The following is a 23,224-nucleotide window of genomic DNA, read 5'->3' as shown; positions in this document are numbered from 1 at the left end:
CTCCCACTTTAGCCTATCCATGAAAATGTGGAACACAGAATTGCTTGAGCTGAGTACCTATGAATGGCTGACAGAACCACTTTTTAGTAGCTCCTGACCCCTTTAATTGCTTCCAAGGGAACCTGGGAAGAAAAGAATCATGATTTCCCAGGTCTTCATATTTCTTCCAGGACAAGATTAGGACTCTCATATTTCCATTTCAATTCCTTATTCCCTGGTAAATAAGGAAGTATTGGGTAGGCAGAGAAAGTAAAAAAGAGTGCCAATTCTGCTTTAGGTATAGGTATGTCTAGACAGTGAAAGCCCTAGGAGTGAGGATAAGTCTATGAAAGCGGCAAGGCAAAAACTGAGCATTAAGACTTTTGAGAAGAGTTATTGATGCTGTGTTATCATCTAAGACATTTCCTTGACATGGGAATCCCCGGCTTTGGAGCTTTCTGGCCAATGTCACAGATACCAGCCGGCTATAACCTTTCCTGCGGTGTTCTGGCAAGGTATAACCATGAATCATTGTAGCAAATTGATCTGTGATAGCCCAGGAAACTGGTTTGCCATTTTCATCTCGGACACACACACTAGGAAAGCAGTAGATTAGGTTGGCAAGGTACCGGTGGCACTGTTCATTTCCACCCCGGGACCAAGTCCTGTTTAGCAGATCAGCCTCAGCCACACTCAGGTAAGACAGCTGAGGAGAAGACGCCACTCTAAAGAAAAATGTGGCATGTTAGATAGAATTCAGTCACAGAATTAGAAATCATTCTGTTCATTTCTTTCTTGCCATACAAATTTACAGATAAGACCATTTTAGGCAAGAATAGTGTCAAGTTAGTAAAGTGCTTAATTGATTTACAAGTAAATAGATTCCACAGTTCAATGTGCCACCCCTTTGAGGCACTTAAAATACTCTGGTATCAATAAGTTTCTCTTTACACCTAATCTAAATCCTTTCTGCTTTAACATAAGCTCATTTATTCTGTTTTTTTATTTAATTTTTAATTTATGGAATAAAACAAACATTTCCATCACCATACAATAAAAAGATGATTGTACATAAAACTACAAATCTACTATGCATAACTTGCTATTCCTTTCAAACATACAACAAAATTATCATGTAAATTTCTTTCTTTCTTCCCTCCCCCCACCCTAGAGATGGCTACCATTAGACACACACACACACACACACATACACACAATATATATATATACACACACACATATATGTATATGTATACATATATATGAATGTGTTTTAAATTATTCTATATATATTTATATTTATCAGTTTTTTCTCTGGATGTATTACCTTTCTTTATATCTTCTTTATAGTTAATTTGGGTATTTATAATGGACAAAATAACATTTTCTTGAAGCTGTTCTGAAAATAATATTGCTGTTACTGATGATAATTAAGAACTGCTCACCATGGTACAGATAATACCCTTTTTAAGAATTTGAGGTCTTATCAAGTAAGTTCCCATACCAGGAATTTCCCACACTGATGAAATCACAGAGCTTCCACATAGTCACATATAACATTTTGCAAATTCCCTATATCTCAATCTATACCTCCCATTTCATTAAAAATAGAGAGAAAAAGTAGAAAGAACAGAACTTACACCAAAAAAAGTTATAAGAATTGGACTCTATCTAAATCATGGGCAGGAAGGCTGTTATTATAGAACTTTCAGAGAGAATAATATCAATAAAGTTACCATCTACCATACTGTACTAATAATAGTCAACATTTAGATAGGGATATATTCCCCCCCCACACTTTTTTTTGGTGGGTCAATGAGGGTCAAGTGACTTGCCCAGGGTCACATAGCTAGTGTCAAATGTCTGAGGTCACATTTGAACTCAGGTCCTCCTGAATCCAGGGCCAGTGTTTTATCCACTGTGCCACCTAGCTGCCCCATGGCATATATTTTCTAATTCAAAGTCCCTAGCTGTTCTATGATCTTTTTTAAAAAAATAGGTTCCATATTGGTAACTACAAAGTCATCTCAGACAGAGGAATGTCAATTGCCTTATAAGTAAGCAAATCCTACAGTTCTCTGTGGCATCCCTTCTGGGAACCTTGAAAAAATTTGACTATCAGTAAGTGCCAGCATTGCATTGCCAGCTTTCTCTCTAGTGTTAAAGGTCAGCTATCTAAATACTAAACAAGAAAACAATCTAGCCTTTGGCCTACAGAAGTGTAACCAAAAGAGGCCAGGAAATATGAATCCAAAGACTGAAAAGTTATTGCCGGTGAAGGCATGGTCAACTACAAAAAATGTTCTGTAGTTGTAGGATGTTTTAAGATCAGTTGATCCTCCAGGTAGCTATAGTCAGATAGGACACTGTATCCCAGTTTTTGTTTCTTTTGTTCAGTGAGTAGGAGACTAAAGAAATAATGAATGAGTGGGGTCAGTGGCCTGGTTACCAGAGTTAACTGGTCTAACTTTTTATGCAGAAGGCTTCAGCTCCCAGGACAATATACAGGATAAGATTAAAACAAGATGGTGATTAATAAGTCCTAGTGACTATTCTTACATAATGATAATATTGATAACAATATATTCCATATATAACCAAATAAAAAAGATGAGAACAAGATCATGATGATAATGGCCACTACTCATATTTATAATTTAACCTTGGTTTCTAATTTTGTTTAAGCTTTTGTTAAGCTAATGCTCTGAGTGCCAAATAGCATTTTTCATTCCTGGCAAGATTCACAAAATGCACTCTGGAAAGCAACATGAAATGTACTCTCAGCTCCAAAGTTTAAAAAATAAATTCAGTGGAAATTATGCTGAGTGGATCAGGGTTGGGGCAGGAGCTTATCTGGAGTTCAGCAACCTTAGGAAGGAGGTATCTGGCAGCATTCTATTTAAACCACTTATTCTTAATTTTTTAATTAATTAATTATTTATTTTTGGGTGAGGCAATTGGGGTTAAGTGACTTGCCCAAGATCACACAGCTAGTAAGTGTTAAGTGTCTGAGGCCGGATTTGAACTCAGGTACCCCTGAATCCAGGATCGGTGCTTTATCCACTGCGCCATCTAGCTGCCCCCTGCCATCTACCTGCCCCCAACTTATTCTTGCTAAACAAAGGCTAACCTCAGCTAATATTTTCTTTATTTGACTCACAACTACAAAATTGGGTAATGTGAATGCAAGTGCAAAATAATGATTTGAAGCTTACCATAGACAATGTAGAATCTATTCATACTTAAAATCCAGCAAAAAATTTAAGAACTTTGTTGTTGTATACTTTGTGCCAAAAAAATGCTATAGCCTTAATTCACTGACATAAACTTCACCCCTCCAAAAAAAAAAAAAAACCTGTGAAAATTTGAAAGGTTTAGATGTTTTGACCCCTGCTGCATATATTTTCTTAATGCTACTCCTCCCCTAAACTCAGAAAACTAGCTTAACCTACCGGGAATTGACATCTGGCATAGGGAATGAAGAAAACTCAATTGCCTTAAAGGATGTCAAATTTACATCCAACTGTTTCAAGTTTGCAACAGCCTTGGAAACTTCATATATCTCATCCTGGAGTCCTATGAAGAAAGAATAAAAAAAGGCAAAGAAAACAATTGTTTTATTTGAGAAATAAAGGGTAACTTCATTACAGAATTTTTATGGTACTTAGAGTATGTACTAAACAATTTAGCAACATGCAGAAGGCAGCAGGAAGAAAACTAAGCTTGAAACCTGAAAAAAAAATCAATCAGAAGTGGCATGATTTAGAGTCAGAGAAACTCTTTTCATAACTCAACTCTGGCACTTTTTAGCTTCATGACCTTGTGTGAGTCACTTTCTGTCTAGCTGCATTTTCCTGATCTGTAAAGCAAGAAGTCAATAACTTCTAACCTCTAAGATTCTCTCCAGGTTTATATCTAGGATTCTGTGAATGTAATTTCAAGTTCTGACTCAGTCATCTACTAGGGGAGAGACCTCAAGATTCAGTTGACTTCTCTGATGCACCCTCTCATCCACTAAGATGAAGATTGTCAGGATTTTCTTCACTGGGTGGTAGTGAGGAATAAATAAGGTAATATGTGAAAGTGCTGTGTAGATAGTAAAGTGTTATAAAAACATAAACTTGTTAACTACATATCTGTTGTGTAATTTTTCAGTCATGTCTGACTCTTTGTGACCCCATTTGGGGTTTTCTTGGCAAAGATACTGGAGCGCTTTGTTATTTCTTTCTCCAACTCATTTTATAGATGAGGAAACTGAGGCAACTAGAGTTAAGTAGTATCTGAGGCCAGATTTGAACTTAGGAAGATGAGTCTTCCAAACTCCCGGCCTGGAACTCAATCCATTGTACCACCTACCTAGATTTTTATTCTAATTAATGCCTATATTCATATGATCTCCTTTTTTTCTTTACATTTTCTTTTCTATTGTGAATTTAACAATCATCAACAAACAGATCAACTTACAAACAACAAAAATGAGAATTACATGTGAATGCATGAACTTGTTATATGTTTGTCTTTAAGTTGTATTATTATATTTATATTTGTTATACTATTAAATTTAACAAGCAAGTAACAAATTTGCTCTATTTGTTTGTTAAGTCTGATTTTCAAGATAGAATTATAAGCCCTTCAATGGCAGATAATATGTCTCCTACTTCTGCTTACAAAATAGATAACAAAATAAGAGTTAGATATCAGAATAGTAGAGATCAGAATATCTAAGAAATACTGGACTGGATCATTTAGTTAACATTTATATAGCATTTACTATATGCCAAGCATTGTGCTAAGTGCTTTACTTACATTATTATGTCATTTGAACCTCACAACAACCCTGGAATGTAAATGCTATTATTATTCCCATTTTATAGGCAAACAGAGGTTAAGTGACTTGCCCAGTATCACACAGTTTAGTAAGTATCTGAAAGGGCTATTATTATGTCCTCCATTTTCCAGATGAGTAAACTAAGGTCCAGAGAATTTAAATAACTTTCCCAAGGCCATGCAGCTAATAAGTGTCTGGTGGAGGATTTAAGTCCCAGTTTTTCCAAATACAAATCTAGGGCTTTATGGGGTATGCAGCTGTCTTAAAGCAATAGAGGTTAGTGTGTCAAATGCAATGTATCTTTTTTCCCCCAGATACTGTTGTTGTTTGTTCTTCATTCTCAAAGAGGACCATGACATAGGGCATGATGTCATGACTTGCAGTGAATTGGATTTAAATAAGGCAGGGCTGTTCAAAGTCACCAATCTCACTCTCCTCTGGAGCCATCTGGGTTCAGTGGCAAGATATACATCAAGGATGAATGGAGATGGCCTCCTTTTCACACACACACATACATACTCACACACACACACACACACACACACACACACACACACACGCACGCACACACGTGAGACCTGGTTCCCACAAGACCACCCAATACTTTAGAAGAATGACTTCCAAGACATAAATGTGACAACAAATAAGAATCCATTCTTGAATCATACTTTTAAGGTTTAGAAAGCACTTTTATCACCACAAGCCTGTAGGTAAGTAGTACAATTTTTCTTATCCCCACTTTATAGATGAGAAACCTGACACAGAGTTTCAGTGACTTGGTCTTTGTTGTTCAGTCAAAATTAGTAAGTGCCTAAGATGAGATTTGAACCCTATGACTCCTGAATAAAGTTCATAATTCCATATGTTTTGGAAAGCTGCTTCCCTAAAAGAGATTGATCATTGTTACAAACACATTCTTCCCCCTTTCCTTCCTTTTCATTTTTACTATGAACTTAACTGTTTCAATATAAAAAGGATAGCAAAAGATGAGGACTGCATGTGAAACCATGATAATCTGTTCTGCAGTTTGTCTTAAAAGTGTATATTAAATTTACCAAAGCAAAAAAAAATTGCCATTTGTGTCCCCTTCTGATTTTTTGTTTTTTTAGTGCCTTAGTTGTGATTTTATTTTTCTTTCTTTCCTTCCTTCCTTCCTTCCTTCCTTCCTTCCTTCCTTCCTTCCTTCCTTCCTTCCTTCCTTCCTTCCTTCCTTCCTTTCTTTCTTTCTTTCTTTCTTTCTTTCTTTCTTTCATTTTTTCCTTCCTTTCTTCCTTCCTTCCTTCCTTCCTTCCTTCCTTCCTTCCTTCCTTCCTTCCTTCCTTCCTTCCTTCCTTCCTTCCTTCCTTCCTTCCTTCCTTTATTTCTTTCATCATTACCTATTAACTTTCCCTCCCCATCTCTATTGTAACAAATAACTATAGTCAGGCAAAACAATATTTGAAAATATGTATCTCACTCATTCTATACTTCTAATCTATCATCTGCCAGGACCACCTCCTTTTTCATGAAAGTGGAATGAGGAACAACAGGGCCTGATGAATAAAGCAAGGGTTGGAAGGAAATTAGCTTCAACATTTTTTAAAATTTGAAATCATTTCATAGAAATAAGGAAGGATTTGGAGATGTAAGAGGAAGTAGTACAGTAATAGAAAAAAACACATTGGATTTGGAGACTTTGAAATTTTAGTTCTGCTACTTTCTATGTGTGTATAATTGGGCAAATCACTAGATATCTCTGGTCCTAAGTTTTCCTATCTGTGCAATGGGTTTGTTATACTTGAACACCTTAAAGATTCCTGATAATCCTACAAAATACAAGGGACCCAAGGTATCGTAGATCTAAGTTGGAGGGACTGAGGCTATGAAGTCCAGCCAATTGACTAAGTAAAAAATCCTCTCTACTATATACCTGATTAATAGTCATCCAGCTTTTGCCTGAACATTTCTACTGAGAGGGAATCAACTCTCTCCCAAAGCAGGCCATTCCATTTTTGCATAACTCTAATTATTAGAAAGTTTTTATTTAAACAAGTTTACCTCTGCCTTTCCAAAACTTCTATCCATCAGTCAGTTTTGCCCCTTGTGGACCCAAGAGAGCAAGTCTAATCTCCTTTCTACATAATTGCCCTTTAAATTCTGGAACATAGTACTTATATCCAGGTTAAATACACTAATTTCCTAAGCCATAATTAGACATTTTGGCAACCAAGACACCACCCTCTTCTCCTTCTGAATAAATCTGAATAAACCCACAGTCTAGAGCCCACCTCTGGCAACTTGGGGAGGGGAGAGGAGGGAAAGGGGATTAAAAGAGGATCTCAGCTTGAGTGGCATTGATAGAAGAGCTATTTTTCTACTGAATGCAAATTTTGTCAAAGTATATATGTAATACATTTAAAAATTATTCAGTTTTTAAAAATCATTCTTATATTCCTCCTCCTCCCTGGTCTCCAAGCAATCCATGTCTTGTAAGAGCCTCAGGTGACCTACCAACTTCTTTCAAATGTTTCCCATTTATGGTTTCTAGGCCCTTAGAATCCTAGCGTTAGAGTGGTAAGAGATTTTAGATGTCATCTACTTCAGCCCCTTCATTTTACAAAGGAGGAAGATATGGTTCAGAGGAGTCAAGGAACTTGTCCAGAGTCATACAGATATTTGTGGCAGAGAAGGAATTTGGATGCAGGTCTTTTGACTCACTGCTCTTTCCATTGCACCACACTTGTCTCTTCACCAGGTTCTCCTCTGGATGCTTTCTAGTTTACCCATGTCCTTCCTAAAATGAAGCTTTAAAAACCAAATACAGTATTCTAAATGTGGTCTGACTAGGGTACAGGGGAAAATACTATAATTCTCTTAATGCAGCCAAAGATTGCAAACTTAGTTCCAAAAAAAGAATGGCTATCTTTGTAATGATATGTAGGTTAGCTGTAATACACTTATCCCTTCCACATCACAGGGGTTAGGCACGTGGGACCTGGATCTGGAAAATATGCATAAAATTTTTGCGCCCTTCCTTTGTATCAGAGAAGAAGTCTGAATTATTATGGTATTAAAAGATAACATATGTTGATGTTATATAATATATCTATATCTACATATATATACATACACATACACACACATATTGTATATTTCTGAGTCTCAAAACCTTTTCTGTGTCATCTGTGGTTTCCACAAAACTTCCCCCAAATTCCCATTTAATTTCTTATGCCAACCCATGATATAACAAAACCATGATGGGAAAAGTTGCAATGTGGAAAAGATAATTGTAGTAAGCACTCATCCATCATGTCCAAGGCCTTAAAGCCTTAAAGTGGTTTGCAAGTGTGTGATATCTGATCCCCTAGACTCTTTCAGTGTGTCCATTAGGTAGAAAATATTTTCATAATAAAAGAATAAAACACTATGTTCTAATTTCTAATGTGATTATATATATACATATATGTACATATTCATATATGTAATATTTTCTAATGTGGAATATGTGTGTATGAAAATACACATATGTATGTATATTCCATCTAAACAAAAGCCTTTCAGGAAGAAGGGGAGAAGCTACTAATAATTTTTAAGGGGCCTTGAAACCAAAATATTTAAGAATTAGTGCCTTAAAATAATGAGTCCCTAGAACAGAAAGTAGCAGGATTCATGAAAATAATCAAAAGGACAAATATATTCTGTCCTAATAATTTGTTTTTGTTTGTTTTTGTTTTTAAGACTGAATCTCCTCATCTCACACAAGATGGAAGAGCAGTAGTCACTCATGGGCCAATACTACTACTCATCTACACAGAAAATTTGACCTGCTCTGTTTCTGACTTGGGCTGGTTCACCCCTCTTTAGATAATCTGATGGTCTTCTCTTCTGAAGAGCTCAGTATATTGGAGTTGTACTTATTGTGAACATTCAATCATCTTTAGCCCTAGTGAAGCTCACAACTCCTGAGTTTAAGCAATCTACTAGCCTCAACTACTCCTCTTAGCAGAGATTACAGACATTTATAACCACACCCAGCTTTAATCATTTTTATTTATAGGTGATTTGGGTGAAGAGTTATAGAACTTAATTGTAGTTTTAATCTTTTATTTATTGATGTATTTTGTTTCTTTGTCATTTTCATTTGCAAATATATCCTTTTCTCCTCCAACAACTAGCAAGCCATATATTGTGGACAAGAATTAGAAAAAAGGGGGGGGGGCTGGAGCAATATGGAAAATCAAGAAATCCATCATGTCTGAAAGTATATACAATATTCCAAACATATTCCCTCACTTGTGAAAAAAAAAAAAGGAGATGCATATCCTCCATTTAACGGCGAAGTCAAGCTTAGCCATTATAATTACTGTTAGGGTTTTTCTCCCCTTTCCATTTATACTCTTGTAGCTATTGTGTATATTGTCTTGTTGATTCTATTTATTCTGAAGTCCTTTTACTCTTCTCTGAATGCTTTATATTCATCCTTTCTTACAGTGTAGTAATATTCTTTTATATTTATTTATGTGGCATAATTGCTTAGCTATTCCCCAAGTCAATGGATTTATACTTCATTTCTATTTTTTAAATGACACTGAAAAGTAATACCATTAATATTTCTTTGGATATGGAGCCTTGTTTTCTGTCTTTCACCTTTTAAGTGTATCTTCCCAGCAGTGTAATCTCTGAGTTAAAAGGTAAAAAACATTTTACTCATTAAAATGTATATGTATATTTTTTACAATTCCAAATTGCTTTCCAGAATAATTAGATCAATTCACAGATCCATCTATAATGAAATCTGATTGTATTTCTCTAAGCAAATGGTCATTCTGTGAACCCCAAAATTAGGACCCCAGAACAAAGGGGAAAAGGAAGATACATTGACAAATATGAGTTAGGTTGATGCAAATTTGGTGAACCAAAGATTTTTCATAGGCTTAATGATTTCTAAAAAACAACTTAAGGGCAAATAATTTTAAAATGAACATCATCAAGCACCGAGGTTACAAATTTGTTCTGCTATGTTTGTGAGAAGAGGGAGATAATGTACTCGAAGAATGGAGATCCCAGAAGAATATGAAACTACTCTGTTAGATCAATCTCATTTCAAGATTCTGAGAAGAACCACAGTGGGATTGTGTACAGGAGTATGAGAAAGGAATAATATTATATGTATCTACTTTTTGAGAACACCTATGAAATCTATAACAGGTGCTATTAAAATTATTTCTATTAAAAGGAATTATAGGGGGAAGCTAAGTGGCACAGTGGATAAAGCACCGGCCCTGAATTCAGGAGGACCTGGGTTCAAATCTGGCTTCAGGCACTTGACATTTACTAGCTGTGTGACCCTGGGCAAGGCATTTAGCCTTTATTGTCCAGCCCAAAAATAAAATTAATTTTAAAAGGAATTATAATTTAAAGGATCTTCTTTATATAATAGCTAATTTTTTACATTATATAACAAAGAAACATATTTTTAAAAACAAATATTAATCCCCCTCCAAAAAACAAAATAAAAACCAGAGTCACGAATGGAAGTAGGGGAGAGGAAGATTGCTGAGTCTATAGCTCTTTTGACACACTTGACTTTACCTTGTATCTGAAAGACTTGCTCCCAGTTGATAATATCAGGCTCCTCTAGAAGCTTACGATAAGCTTTGGAATCCTTATAGAAGACTGCATAGGCATTGGTATAATGGTCCAGGTCATCTGTCTTAGCCTAGGAAAAAGTATATAGTCATGAAATTGACAAAAACCCTATAGGAGAGGGGGCAGCTAGGTGGCGCAGTGGATAAAGCACCAGCCTTGGATTCAGGAGGACCTAAGTTCAAATCCGGCCGCAGACACTTGGCACTTACTAGCTGTGTGACTCTGGGCATGTCACTTAACCCTCGTTGCCCCGCCAAAAACAAAAACAAAAACAAACAAACAAAAACCTATAGGAGATCCAAATTTTAAAGGTTGATGTCCTGCTCAGTTCCAAATTCTTAAATAGAATTTCTCCTTTATAGTAGTTGCTTCCAAAAGGTATTATTTATATATGTATGTGTATAGATGTAGACAAGACATATAAGATGTGGATAGAGTGCTGGGCCTGTAGTCAGAAAGACTCATTGTCCTGAGTTCAATTCTGACCTCTGATACTTACTAGCTGTGTGACCCAGGACAAGTCCCTTAACCATTTGTCTCAGTTCCTTGTCTGTACAATGAGCTGTAGAAGAAAGGGAATGGCAAACCACTTCATTATATGCCAAGGAAACCCCAAATAAAATTGCAGAGAGTCAGACACAATTGAAAAGCAACTGAACCGAATGTGTATAATATATGTGTATATTTTGATATGTTTATATATGTATATATAGTTATACATGTATATAGATACAGATATGCATGCATCCATATGTACATAGATGTAGGTGAATAGATACATATATGTTATATACATATATATGTGGAGTGTGCCAATGTGTATGTGTGTATATATATACATATTTATTTATTGATATATTTTGTTTCTTTGTCACTTTCATTTACAAATATCTCCTTTTATAAACTCTCTCTCTTTCTCTCTCTCTCTCTCTCTCTCTCTCTCTCTCTCTCACACACACACACACACACACACACACACACACACACACACACACACACAGAGTTAGATGGTACAGTGAATAAAGTGATGGGCCTGGAATTAGGAAGACCTGTGTTCAAATCTGTCCTCAGACATTTACTAGCTGTGTGACCTGAGACAAGTCACTTGTGTCCACTTCAGTTTCTTCAACTATAAAATGAGGTTCATAATAGCATATGTCTCCCAGGGTTGCCATGAGGGTCAAATGAGATAATATTTATAATGCACTTACCATGGTGTCTGGCACTTAGTAGATACTAATGAATTCTAGTTATTATATACACATATGTGCATTTTTATATATTTGTGTATATATACACACAAGTGTTGCATGACTATTTTTAGGCAATATTAAAAAAGTAGAATGTCTCTAAAGCAATGATTAAATGGGAAAGGTAATTCATATTCTAGAGTTTGTGTCCTTCCTTGAATTTTCCTTTCAGGGAGATTGCTGATATGTACCTAGTAGCTCTCTCACCCTTTCTGGGGTTGGATTATCCATCCACTGTTTTTGTTGACTCCTTAATTATGTTTTGTTTTGTTTTGGGTTTTTTGTCGGGCAATGTGGGTTAAATTATTTGCCCAGGGTTACACGGCTAGTGTCAAGTTTTTTGTTTTATTGTTTTGTTTTGTTTTTGTGTCTCCTTAATTATGCCATGGTAAAGTGTGTAACTCTTCAGCACTGCTAGGAAGGCCAAATAAGCCTCTCAGAGCTTTCAAACAGGAGCAAATGATATGAGAAGGCATTTAATTGGTTAACAAAAGCTTTTATGACTTCTCTAGGTCCTGAGCAGTCTAAATGAGGAATTCCAACCGAGGTGCAGAACAGAGGAATTGTAGAAGTATTAGGTCTCTATCCTACTTTCATAATCAAAGGCTAGAGCTGATTCCAGAGGAGAGCATCTAGAATAGTCAGAAGGTGTGCACAAGAGTAAGAGATGCCAACACTTGAAGGATGAAGGACATGTGCTACCCTCCTCCATGACTCCTTATCCTCATGGCAGTCTCTGCCCTGGAATTGAGTGTTATTTTGACTTGAGTCACTGCAACTACACTGGAACTTGCCATTACCCACCAAGCATGTGAGCAACTCTAATACCAAGATTCAGACTTAAGTACCTTTTCCTCCTATCAATGATTCTTCAGCACTGGATCAAGGCGAGCAGTGCTCCTGTCCCATAGCCACTCAGGCACTGACTTTGGAGCCCCTACCCTCAGGCATTGGTCTTCTTGAAGGGTATAATTAATTCTGTTCCATATGATCACAATACCCACTTAGGTGGAGGCCTCTATTAATCCTAAACCCTTAAACCAGCAACAACGCCTTTTTCTATCTTTGGCCCTGGGAGAATGAGGTATAGCCTATGTCACTTTAAAAAAAAGAATCTTTTGGGGCAGCTAGGTGGCTTAGTAGATAAAGCACCAGCCCTGGATTCAGGAGGACCGGAGTTCAAATCCGGCCTCAGACACTTGACACTTACTAGATGTGTGACCCTGAGCAAGTCACTTAACCCTCATTGCCCTGGGGAAAAAAAAAGAATTCTTAAAAAGCCATAATGTCCAGGAGTAGGAAAATGTAGTTCTTCTATCCTCTGTCCTGGCTAGAATACATCTGAGATGTTGTGCTCAATCCCAGGGATCATGCTTTAGGCAGAATATTGACAAATTAGAGAGCATCCAGACAAGGGTAGGATCACAACAAGCCTGAAGATCTTACCACATGAAGATTGTTTGAAAGAACTAAGGTTACCAAAAGGGTATTATAGCTGTCTTCAAGTATTTGAGGGGCTGCCATGCAGAAGAATAATTAGGTATAAAAACAATATTATTATTATTATTAGCCAAATTAAACAAAAGTTTAACCAAGTTTTGTAGAACAAAAATAAATTAATAAAAAGTATAGGGTTTTTTTGTTTTTTTAGTGAGGCAATTGGGGTTAAGTGACTTGCCCAGGGTCACACAGCTAGTAACTATTAAGTGTCTGAGGCCGGATTTGAACTCAGGTACTCCTGACTCCAGGGCCAGTGCTCTATCCACTGCGCCACCTAGCTGCCTCCCAAAATATAGTTTTTGCTATGGCTTTGTCTATATTGTATTAAATATCAAATGCTCAGGACTGAACTAAATATTTAATTAGGTTTAATTCTGAATGTATTTTATATTCTTATTTGTATTGTTTGTAAAAAATATACAAATAGATCACATGGATTATCTCTTATCTCAGTATTTCCCCTGTGTTTGTGATTTGACAAAAACCAATTTTCTTTAATAACAACAATGATAACAAATATGCAAGTGATTAAATTTGTCATGCCTTTACCCTCAAAGATCAGAATGAGGAAAATAACTGCTAATTACAAAGAAGCTAATTTAGGCCTGTTCTGCCCCTACTCTGTTCCATATTGGCTGTGTGACACTGATCACATAACTTAATCTCTCTATTTTCTAGGTAACTCTCAACTTTAAATTGCAGAGAAGGTGTCAAATGACATTGGTAGAATGAGTTTCCTTACCTGGAAATTCTCAATACCAGTAAAATCTAATCCAGTCCCTGTCCCCATTTAATCCCATTATCCAGAACTCTGAAATTCCTCTCTCTCATCATGACAAACTACTCTTCCATCTTTTCTTCTGCCTCACTCCTATTAAGCCTATTTTTCTTATCATTCTGATCTATATGTACTCGTCTCTCTCTGTTGTCCCAGTCCATCATCCTTGCTCTGCTCTCCTGCTCTTTCAATTGCAATCTTTACACTGTGATTAACCATTTCAACTATACACCATTCTTTTTCCTTGAATCCCTTGCCTGCTTGTCTTATCACTAATCACACCTTGACAGACTTCAACCTTGGGCTACCTCCCCCCAAACTATGCTTTCTGATCCTACTCCTGCACTGCTGATTGTATCCTGGGGAAAGTCATATAAGTGAAAAGCCCTACATTACTAAACTAAAGAGTATTTTCATAACATAGTTCTAACAACATGTCCATAAAGAGGATGAATCTATTGGGCTTTTGCCCAAGGCTGCACATCTGAGTTACTTCTTCCAAGTGAAAATCTTCCCATCTATTGGCCCCCATTGGTCCACCTCTCTTACAGGGTCTACTTTTCTTTAGCTACATCTTTTTGTAGGTTGGGGTTCTAGGGTCACAGACAATGCGAGGAGGAGGATTAGAGCCAGAATCTCAACAGTCTTCCAGTCCAATTACATCAGACTAGACTGTCTTCTGTGTTGCTCTTTTTTTTCTTTCCCATCTCATTCCTAACCTCCACATGCTACTTTGACCAGGGCACAAGAATTCCTTCTTATGATTCAGAGTAATAAAAGATAACCAGCTTGCTAAGAGTAAAGAGGCATCCAAGGAAAAGCCGCATGGCCTTGCCCTCAGAGGCATTCTCCTCATGGTGGACATGGGGACATGGTGGAGGTAAGTCTCCAGCAGGTGGTGTCATTCCAATCATTACATAGTTATGTGTTATTTTGTTTGATAACCGTTTCACTTGACAGCATATAAAATTAGCCTGGTCACTGACTTTGTTCCTTTCTTTCTGAGTGATTCTAATCCCTATTCCCCCCCTCCAAAATGTCATCCACCCCCTGTTATTACGGTCCTTCTCTGCTCTCCGGACGACACAATTATAAACTGATTTGCAATACCAGTAGATACCTGTTTCTTACGCCGAGTGATGACAGTTTTGAAGTCTGGCCATGCATCTAGTACCACTTCCTTCTGAAAGGGATTTCCACGATTCATGTTCATTACTGCTCCATAAACCTGAGCCAAGAAATCCAGAGAGGAATGTAAATGAAAATCCAACTATTAATGCCTTTCATTGAAGTGGTATTCTTTATGTCCTACTGAGCAATAACAATTTTACCACTGAGATAATAAGGAGAAAAATGGAAAGGAAATGGATTCTCCTGCTTCTCTGTCCATCTTCTTAGTATCCCCCCCCCCAAAAAAAAACATGTGCCAGATCTATGCAATCCTATGTTACTTTGTATCAATCAACAAACATTTATTGAACTCTATGTCCCAAGTCTAGGTGTTGAGGATACAAATACAGAAAAAAAGGAAATAGTCTCTATTATCAAGTAACCTACAGTTTATTGTTGGAGACAACATATACATATATAAATACATACAGAATAAATGCAAAATAGTTTATGGAGGACACTAGCAGTTGGGAGGAAATGGAAGGCTTCAAATAGAAGTTGGTTCTTGAGATGACTGAGTCATAAAGTATAATATAGTAGTGTCAAGCACCCTTATGATTGGCATCTGATACCTAAGATCTAATGAGAACTGTCAAATACAAATGCATCTTTATCATCCAATTGAGATTGTCAAGTAAGATGGGAACACTATAAAAAACAGAAAGACCACTGGACTCATAATGAGGAGAGATGTGGGCTCAGTTCCTCCCTCTTATACTTATTTGATGTGTGTCCCTGGACAAATTGCTTAACCTCTCTGAGCTTCAGGTTTCCTCATCTATAAAATGGGTATAAGAGTGCCCATAGGGACTTCCTTGTACATCTCTGGAAGAATATTGATATTAATAGGATGGGACCTTGTTTCGGGGAGAAAACTGGGATCCATAAAAGAAATGAGAGGTGATTCTGTCTATTTTCTTTCTCCTCTTCAATTTTGGGATGCATCATGGAATATTATAAGCTTTGAATAACTGAGACTGAATATCACTCCAAGGGCAATGGAGAGACATATGATGGGCATGATATGTAGGAGAAATGATAGAAGGGAGGTCAACAGAAAACGTGACTGGAATAAAAACAATTGATTGGTTACATAAGGAGAGCAAAGAAGGCTGATGAGTAACTGATATACTCAATTTGTATTCAAATCATGTTGTGAATTTAAGAAAGGTCCATAGTCTGTCCTTCTCTTCCTTTAAGAAGCAGCTCAAATGCCATTTTCTCCATGAAACCATTCCCAATCTGATCACCCAATTGCTAAGGTCCTCCTTCCTAAACTGCCTTATTTTTCTTTTACTACTTAGCACATATTTGCATTTATTCACTTTATAATTCACTTACAAGGTAGGTGGCCCAGAGCATGGAACTTGTACAGGAATTCAAATCCTTCTTCACACATGTACTGGCTATGTGACCCTGGGCAAGTTACTCAACCTCTGTCTGCTTCAATTTTCTTTTCTGTTAAATGGGAATAATACTAGTACCTACCTCACCAAGGTTGTTGTAAGAATCCAAGGTGATAACATATATAAAGTACTTTGTAAACCTCAAAGCACTATATAAAGGCTATTATTTAGTAACAATTTATATTGTATTTTATATACTTTTTGTACTCTCCCATTAAAATTTTTTTTGGGGGTGAGGCAATGAAGGTTAAGTGACTTGCCCAGGGTCACACAGCTAGTAAGTGTTAAGTGTCTGAGGCCAGATTTGAACCGGGTCCTCTTGAATCCAGGGCTGGTGCTCTATCCACTGCACCACCTAGATGCCCCCTCCCATTTAAATTTAAGATTTTGGGTAATACGGATTATTTCCCTTTTTTGTACTTGTACCCTGAGTGCCTAGTACAGTATTGGACATATAGTATGAATTTAATAAGTGTTTATTGATTGATTCATTCATTTGTGGGACAACATGAATTGAGAATCACTCAGGATGTATAGGTATGTATGAGTTAATAGGCTTACTGAAATATAGAGTACCCATCTGACAGAGTTCTTATAAGAATCCAGTAAGAGAATATATCAAATGACATAATAATTAGGGAGTGCTTGGCAGTACCTGGTATATAGTAAGTACTATATATAAACATTAGCTATGTAAAGTACTTTACAACCTTTAAAATGCCATATATATTATATACTCACACATATGTATATATTTGCATATATGTCAGATGACTTTAGCATTTTCATTGGGGGAGTGTTGAGTAGGGAAAAATCTAAATAAAATATGGTTGTATATCAGTGAAAGATATAACAAGTTTGTGTAAAGGTTCAAACTTTTATAGGATAAAATTATAAGATCAATCACAAAGTTATACTTTAGAGGCTTTCTACAATTCCAAATACTCCAGTAGATACTCCCTTCAGTAGTGTAGAACATTTTTTTTTCCTTTGTTCTCTCACAAAAATTCAATAGTGGATACACCGAAAGCACTAGAGACCTTTTGCTAGGTCTTTTAATATTCCATGAGTATCAATGCAGTTGTCCACCTCTCTGTATATTAACCCTCATTCTTTCACTATTCCAGGCCCATTTCTTTTTCAAACATTTCCAATGACACTGTTTATCTAAGCTTCCACTTTATGACAGTTAAAAAGTTCTCTTCTCTGGTGCCCTTTACATCTAAAAGGATAACTTCCATAGGCATTTTCTTTGTGAGTTTCATGACATTAGGCCTGGGTGTTTAGAGGATAGTTAAGTCAATCTGCTTTTGTCTCCTTGAATCACTCCTTTATTGTAGTCTCTGTGACTTTCCAAGTTGTTTTGGCCCTAGAGGATCAGACCTTCATTTGGGAGGCAGCATAGTACCAGGCATAGGGAATGAGGCTGGATACCGACAGGTCCGTGTTTGAGCCCTGCAAACTGTGTGACTTTGGGCAAACCACTTAACCTTTCTAGGGCTTGATTTCCTGTTCTGTAAAATGAGGGTGTCAGACTAGATGAATGCTCAAGTCCCTTCTGGATTTAAATCTATGAGCCTCTTACCTTTCCCTTCATTAATACTCTCATTAAGTCCATTTCATGGAGAGAGCCTTCCCAAATGTTAAATGATTTTTATTAATAAGCAGGTAATATTCATCTACTTTAAACTCATAAAATTCTAGTAGGTTGAAAATGTCATGTGTCAAGTATAGTAAGAAACTAAGGCTATCCAATAAATATCACAATACTAACTTATGCTTTACAAAATCATAAGAACTCTGAGCTGGAAGAGACTCAGAAGGCATTTAGACCATGCCATCCCACAAGAATCCTAAAACATCACCAAGTGTTTATCCAGACTTTACCTGAAAGTATCCAAGTGGTGAGGTACTCTTTACCATTGTGACAAATTAATGCATTGAATTCCTTGACAACTCTGCTTGCTATTAAGTTTTTCCTTATATATAGCTAAAAACTTCTTCTCTGTAACTTCTTTCCTTTAGTCTTGGTTTTCTACTGTTTAACATATTTTTTTTTCTGTTCCAAATGATGAATTAAGAGTTCTGAAGTGAAAAGTTGTAACACCACTTTTGAAACTCAAGTTTAGACCCTTGCATCACGACAACCCCCCCCCCCCCCAGCAAATGACTGGCCTCAGGATTAGAAGAGAAGATTTTAAAGCCTGTGGGGAAACATGCTTCAGTAACAGTCATTTAAACATTAAGTATTCATTTTATAGGGTAAGCAAATAAAAAAAACTAAAGGAATAAGGACTTGTAGAAGCATGATTAAGAGTTAACTATAGTTAGTTATATAACTATTTAAGTTACTAGCTATACTAACTACTAAATAGTTTTGTTGTTGTTCAGTTGTTTCAGTCCTGTCAGACTCTTCATCACCCCATTTGAGGTTTTCTTGGCAAAAATACTGGAGTGATTTGCCATTTCTTCTTTTATAGATGAGGAAACTGAAGCAAACATGGTTAAGTGACTTGACCAGGATCACACAGCTAGGAAGTGTCTACGGCTAGATTTGAACTCATAAAGGTGAGTCTTCCTGACTACAGGGTCTCACACTCTATCCTCTGTACTATCTAGCTGCCCACTAAATATTTACATAACCGATAGACTCCCTGAGGATAGGAACTATGGTTTATTTAAACTCATCTCTCCTAGTAACTAACAACGTACTCTTAAATGTTTAATGCTGGACAGCCTTTCCTTAATAAACATTTGTTTTTATTAGGTAATTATTTAAACATATTAGAATCATAATAAGAATCTTTGACAAAATGAGAAGAGGAGAAATCTTGCTATATGTGTATATAATAATATTTATTGAGAGGCAATGTGGCATAATGTAGATTTAAGACCTACCTCTAAAACATACTGGCTGAGTGAACCTGGGGAAATAACTTGACCTATCAGTTTTCTAGACTCTCTAAGACTAAGTTACAGAGTAAATACTGATTTGAATTGATTCCTACTCTGGGAATTGACTCCTAAGAACAGTCCCTATCCTATTAATATTAACATACAAAGGTGACTATTTAATCAATATTTATACAATTTTACCAATTATATTTTTGCTAGAAAATTATATATAACTGGGTCAAATGATAAATGTTCTGAAAGATAATTCTTAAGTAAGTTTGTCTTTTTGGCCATTGTCTTCTTGCTGATAGCTACCTAAATTGCATATATGGTATCAAGAAAACTAAGAAGTCTTGAAGACTCAAAACCATTTTAACCATAGCAAATATCATACATGTACTATTTAATTGGAATCTCATGAATCTGTACATAATCAAGGCAGATATCCTCATTTTCAGATGAAGAAAATGAGGCCCAGAGATGTTAAATAATTTTCATATAGTCACACTGCAGTATGTTCTCTCAGGCATCTGGCATTGCTACCTCACATCAAGAAAATGCAAGGTATATGGTACCTTGAGTGATTCAGGAAAGTTACTTCTTAGCATTTGCTCTAACATCTGGAGTTTGGTAGAACAATTGAGCAATATCATCTTCTCCAGAGCTCTTAAGAACAATACAGCATCTAATAAAAAAAAACAAAACATGAAAATTTATATTAAAAAAATTTATATTCAGACTTTGACTATTTAAAAAAAAAGTTAACAGTATTTTATTCCCCCATTATATGTAAAAAGAATTTTTAGCATTTATTTTTATAAAATTTTGAATTCCAAAATTTTTCCAACCCTCCCTTTCCTTCCCTCTTCCTAAAATGGTAAGCAATTTGATATAGGTTATAGTTATGTGCAATCATGTAAAAACATATTTCCATATTAGTCACATTTGTGGGGAAAAACACAAAAGGGAAAAAACACAAAAAATAAAGTGAAAATAGTATGCTTCAACCTGCATTCAGAGTCCATCAGTTCTTTCTCTGGATGTGGATAGCATTTTCCATCATGAGCCCTTTGTAAATATCTTGGGTAATTGTATTGCTCAGACAAGTTAAGTCATTCATAGTTGATCATCTTACATTATTGCTGTCACTATATACAATGTTCTAGTTCTGCTAATTTCACTTTGCATCAGTTCATACAAGTCTTTCAAGGCTTTTCTGAAATCTGCTCATAATTTCTTATTGCACAATAGTATTCCATTACATTCATATACCACAACTTGTTCAGCCAGTCCCTAATTAATGGTCACCACCTCAGTTTCCATTTTTTTTTGCCACCACAAAAAAGAATTGCTATAAATATTTTTGTACATGTGAGTCATTTTCCCTGTTTCATGATATCTTTGAGATACAGACCTAGTAGTAGAATTGCTGGATCAAAGGGTATGCATTGTTTGGTTGCCTTTTGGGCATAGTTGCAAATTGACCTCTACTATGCCCCACCCCCAATTTATTTATTATTATTTATTTATTTAGAATTTTCCCTTACATTTAAAAACAAATTGTAACATCGATTTTTATAACTTTGTGTTCCATATTCTCTTCCTTCTTCCCTATCCCCCCTTAAGAACTCAAACAATTTTCAATGTTATATATGTGCAGTCATGAAAAAACATAGCAGACAAAAAACATTTAGAAAAAGGCACTAACAACAAAAACAACAAAATAGACTTCCATCTATATTCAGATACCATTAGTTCTTTCTCTGTAGATGAATTGCATTTTTCATAAGTCCTTAAGAACTGTCTTGGATCATTGCATTGCTGAAAAATAACTAAGTCATTCACAGCAGATTATCTTACAATACTGTTGTTATTTTGTATACAGTATATTTCACTTTGCATCAGCTCATGTAAGTCTTTCAAGGTTTATCTGATAGTAACCTGCTCATCTTTTTTTTTATAGTAAACTACATTTATATAGTACTTTAAAGGGAGATTTCCTTAAAGAACACCCATGAGGTTCATTATTGGAACAACAATAATAGCTAACATTTATATAGTACCTTATACCTGATGAAGAATTTTCTTCACAACAGCCCAGCAAAGTAAGTACCACCACCACCACCACCACCACCATCATCCCCATCTTACATTGCTTTTGCCTCCACTTCAAATTTTTTTCCCAGTTACTATTGCTGTTTCCCTCCACCCTACTTGCTCTCTGTGATGTTTATTTTATATCTTCTTTTACCCTTTCCCTTCTCAAAAGTGTTTTGCTTCTGATTGCCCCTTCCCCAATCTGCCCTCCCTTCCTTCACCCCTCCCCACTTATCCCCTTTCCCTGCAGGGCAAAATATACCCACTTGAGTGTTTATGTTATTCCCTCTTTGAGCCAATTCTGTTAAGAGTAAGGCTCATTCACTCCCCTGCTACTCCCCCATCTTCCCCTCCACTCCATAAGCTTTTTCTTGCTTTTTTTTATGTGAGATACTTTACCCCATTCCACCTCTCCCTTTCCCTTTATCCCAGTGCAATCCTCTTACCCCTTAATTTTATTTTAAAGATGTCATCATGGGACAGCTAGGTGACACAATGGACAAAGTACCCACCCTGGACCCAGGATCACCCAAGCCCAAATTCAGCCTCAGACACAAGACACTCACCAGTTGCTTGACCCTGGCATGCCACCCCACCCTGACTGCCCTGCAAAAAAAAAGATAAACAAAAAATAAATGCTTTACATATATCATCCTTCATAATCAATTTCCACCTATACCCTCTGTCTAAATTTATTCCCTTCAGCTGCCCTAATACGGAAAGAGTTCTTATGGGTTAGAAGTATCATCTTCCCATGTAGGAATGTAAACAGTTTAACCTTTTAATATCCCTTATGATTTCTTTTTCCTGTTTACCTTTTTATGCTTCTCTAGGGTCTTGTATTTGAAAGTCAAATTTTCTATTCAATTCAGGTCTTTTCATCATGAATGCCTGTAAGTCCTCTTTTTCAATGAAGTCTCATTTTTTCCCCTGAAAGAGTATACATAGTTTTGCTGGGTAGGTGATTTTTGGTTGTAATTCCAATTCCATTGCCCTTTGGGATGTCTTTCAGGATGTGATCAGTGGATTCTTTCAATTTCTATTTTACATTCTGTTTCTAGAACATCAGGGCAATTTTCCCTGACAATCTCTTGGAAGATGATGTCTAAGCACTTTTTTGGATCATGATTTTCAGGTGGGCCAATAATTTTCAAATTATCTCTCCTCAATCTACTTTCCAGGTCAGCTATTTTTCCAAGGAGATATTTCACATTTCCCTCTATTACTTCATTCATTTGGATTTGCTTTATTGTGTTTTGATTTCTCATAAAGTCATTAGCTTCCATTTGTTCAATCCTTATTCTTTTTTTTTTTTTTGTGGGGAAATTGGGGTTAAGTGACTTGCCCAGGGTCACACAGCTGGTAAGTGTTAAGTGTCTGAAGCCAGATTTGAATTCAGGTCCTCCTGAATCCAGGGCCGGTGCTCTATCCACTGCGCCACCTAGCTGCCCTCAATCCTTATTCTTAAGCAATTATTTTATTCAGAGAGCTTTTCCATTTGGCTTTTCAAGCTGTTGACTTTTTTTCATGACTTTCCTTCATTCTCTCATTTCTCTTTTCATTTTACCTCTACCTCTCTTACTTTATCTTTAAAGTCCTTTTTGAGCGCTTCTATTGGCCTGAGACCAATTCATATTTTTCTTGCATGCTTTAGATTTAGGAGCTTTGACTTTTCTATCTTCCTCTGAGGGTG

At 36.3% G+C, this 23,224-nt stretch overlaps 1 protein-coding gene across 1 annotated transcript; it reads right to left on the bottom strand.

Annotated features, from left to right (window-relative positions):
• Positions 1–289: 289 nt before the first annotated feature.
• GLYATL3 (glycine-N-acyltransferase like 3) lies at positions 290–20,087 on the bottom strand. The gene is made up of 5 exons (XM_044003419.1): positions 20,010–20,087; positions 15,084–15,191; positions 10,379–10,505; positions 3,432–3,555; positions 290–704 (listed from the first exon to the last, which is right to left on the bottom strand). The coding sequence occupies exons 1-5, from the start codon at positions 20,085–20,087 to the stop codon at positions 290–292; spliced, it is 852 nt and encodes a 283-aa protein (XP_043859354.1).
• Between the last annotated feature and the right edge of the window lie 3,137 nt (positions 20,088–23,224).

Source organism: Dromiciops gliroides, chromosome 4 (genome assembly GCF_019393635.1).
Source record: "Dromiciops gliroides isolate mDroGli1 chromosome 4, mDroGli1.pri, whole genome shotgun sequence".
NCBI lineage: Eukaryota > Metazoa > Chordata > Mammalia > Microbiotheria > Microbiotheriidae > Dromiciops > Dromiciops gliroides.
This window is presented reverse-complemented; position numbering and strand designations above follow the sequence as displayed.

Coding starts and splice junctions, on each gene's coding strand:
- GLYATL3 (XM_044003419.1), bottom strand. CDS start 20,087: ATGATATTGCTCAATTGTTCTACCAAACTCCAGATGTTAGAGCAAATG. Junction 15,192..20,009: donor ACTTTCCTGAATCACTCAAG/GTACCATATACC, acceptor TTCTTGGCTCAG/GTTTATGGAGCAGTAATGAA. Junction 10,506..15,083: donor TCACTCGGCGTAAGAAACAG/GTATCTACTGGT, acceptor ACTTTTTCCTAG/GCTAAGACAGATGACCTGGA.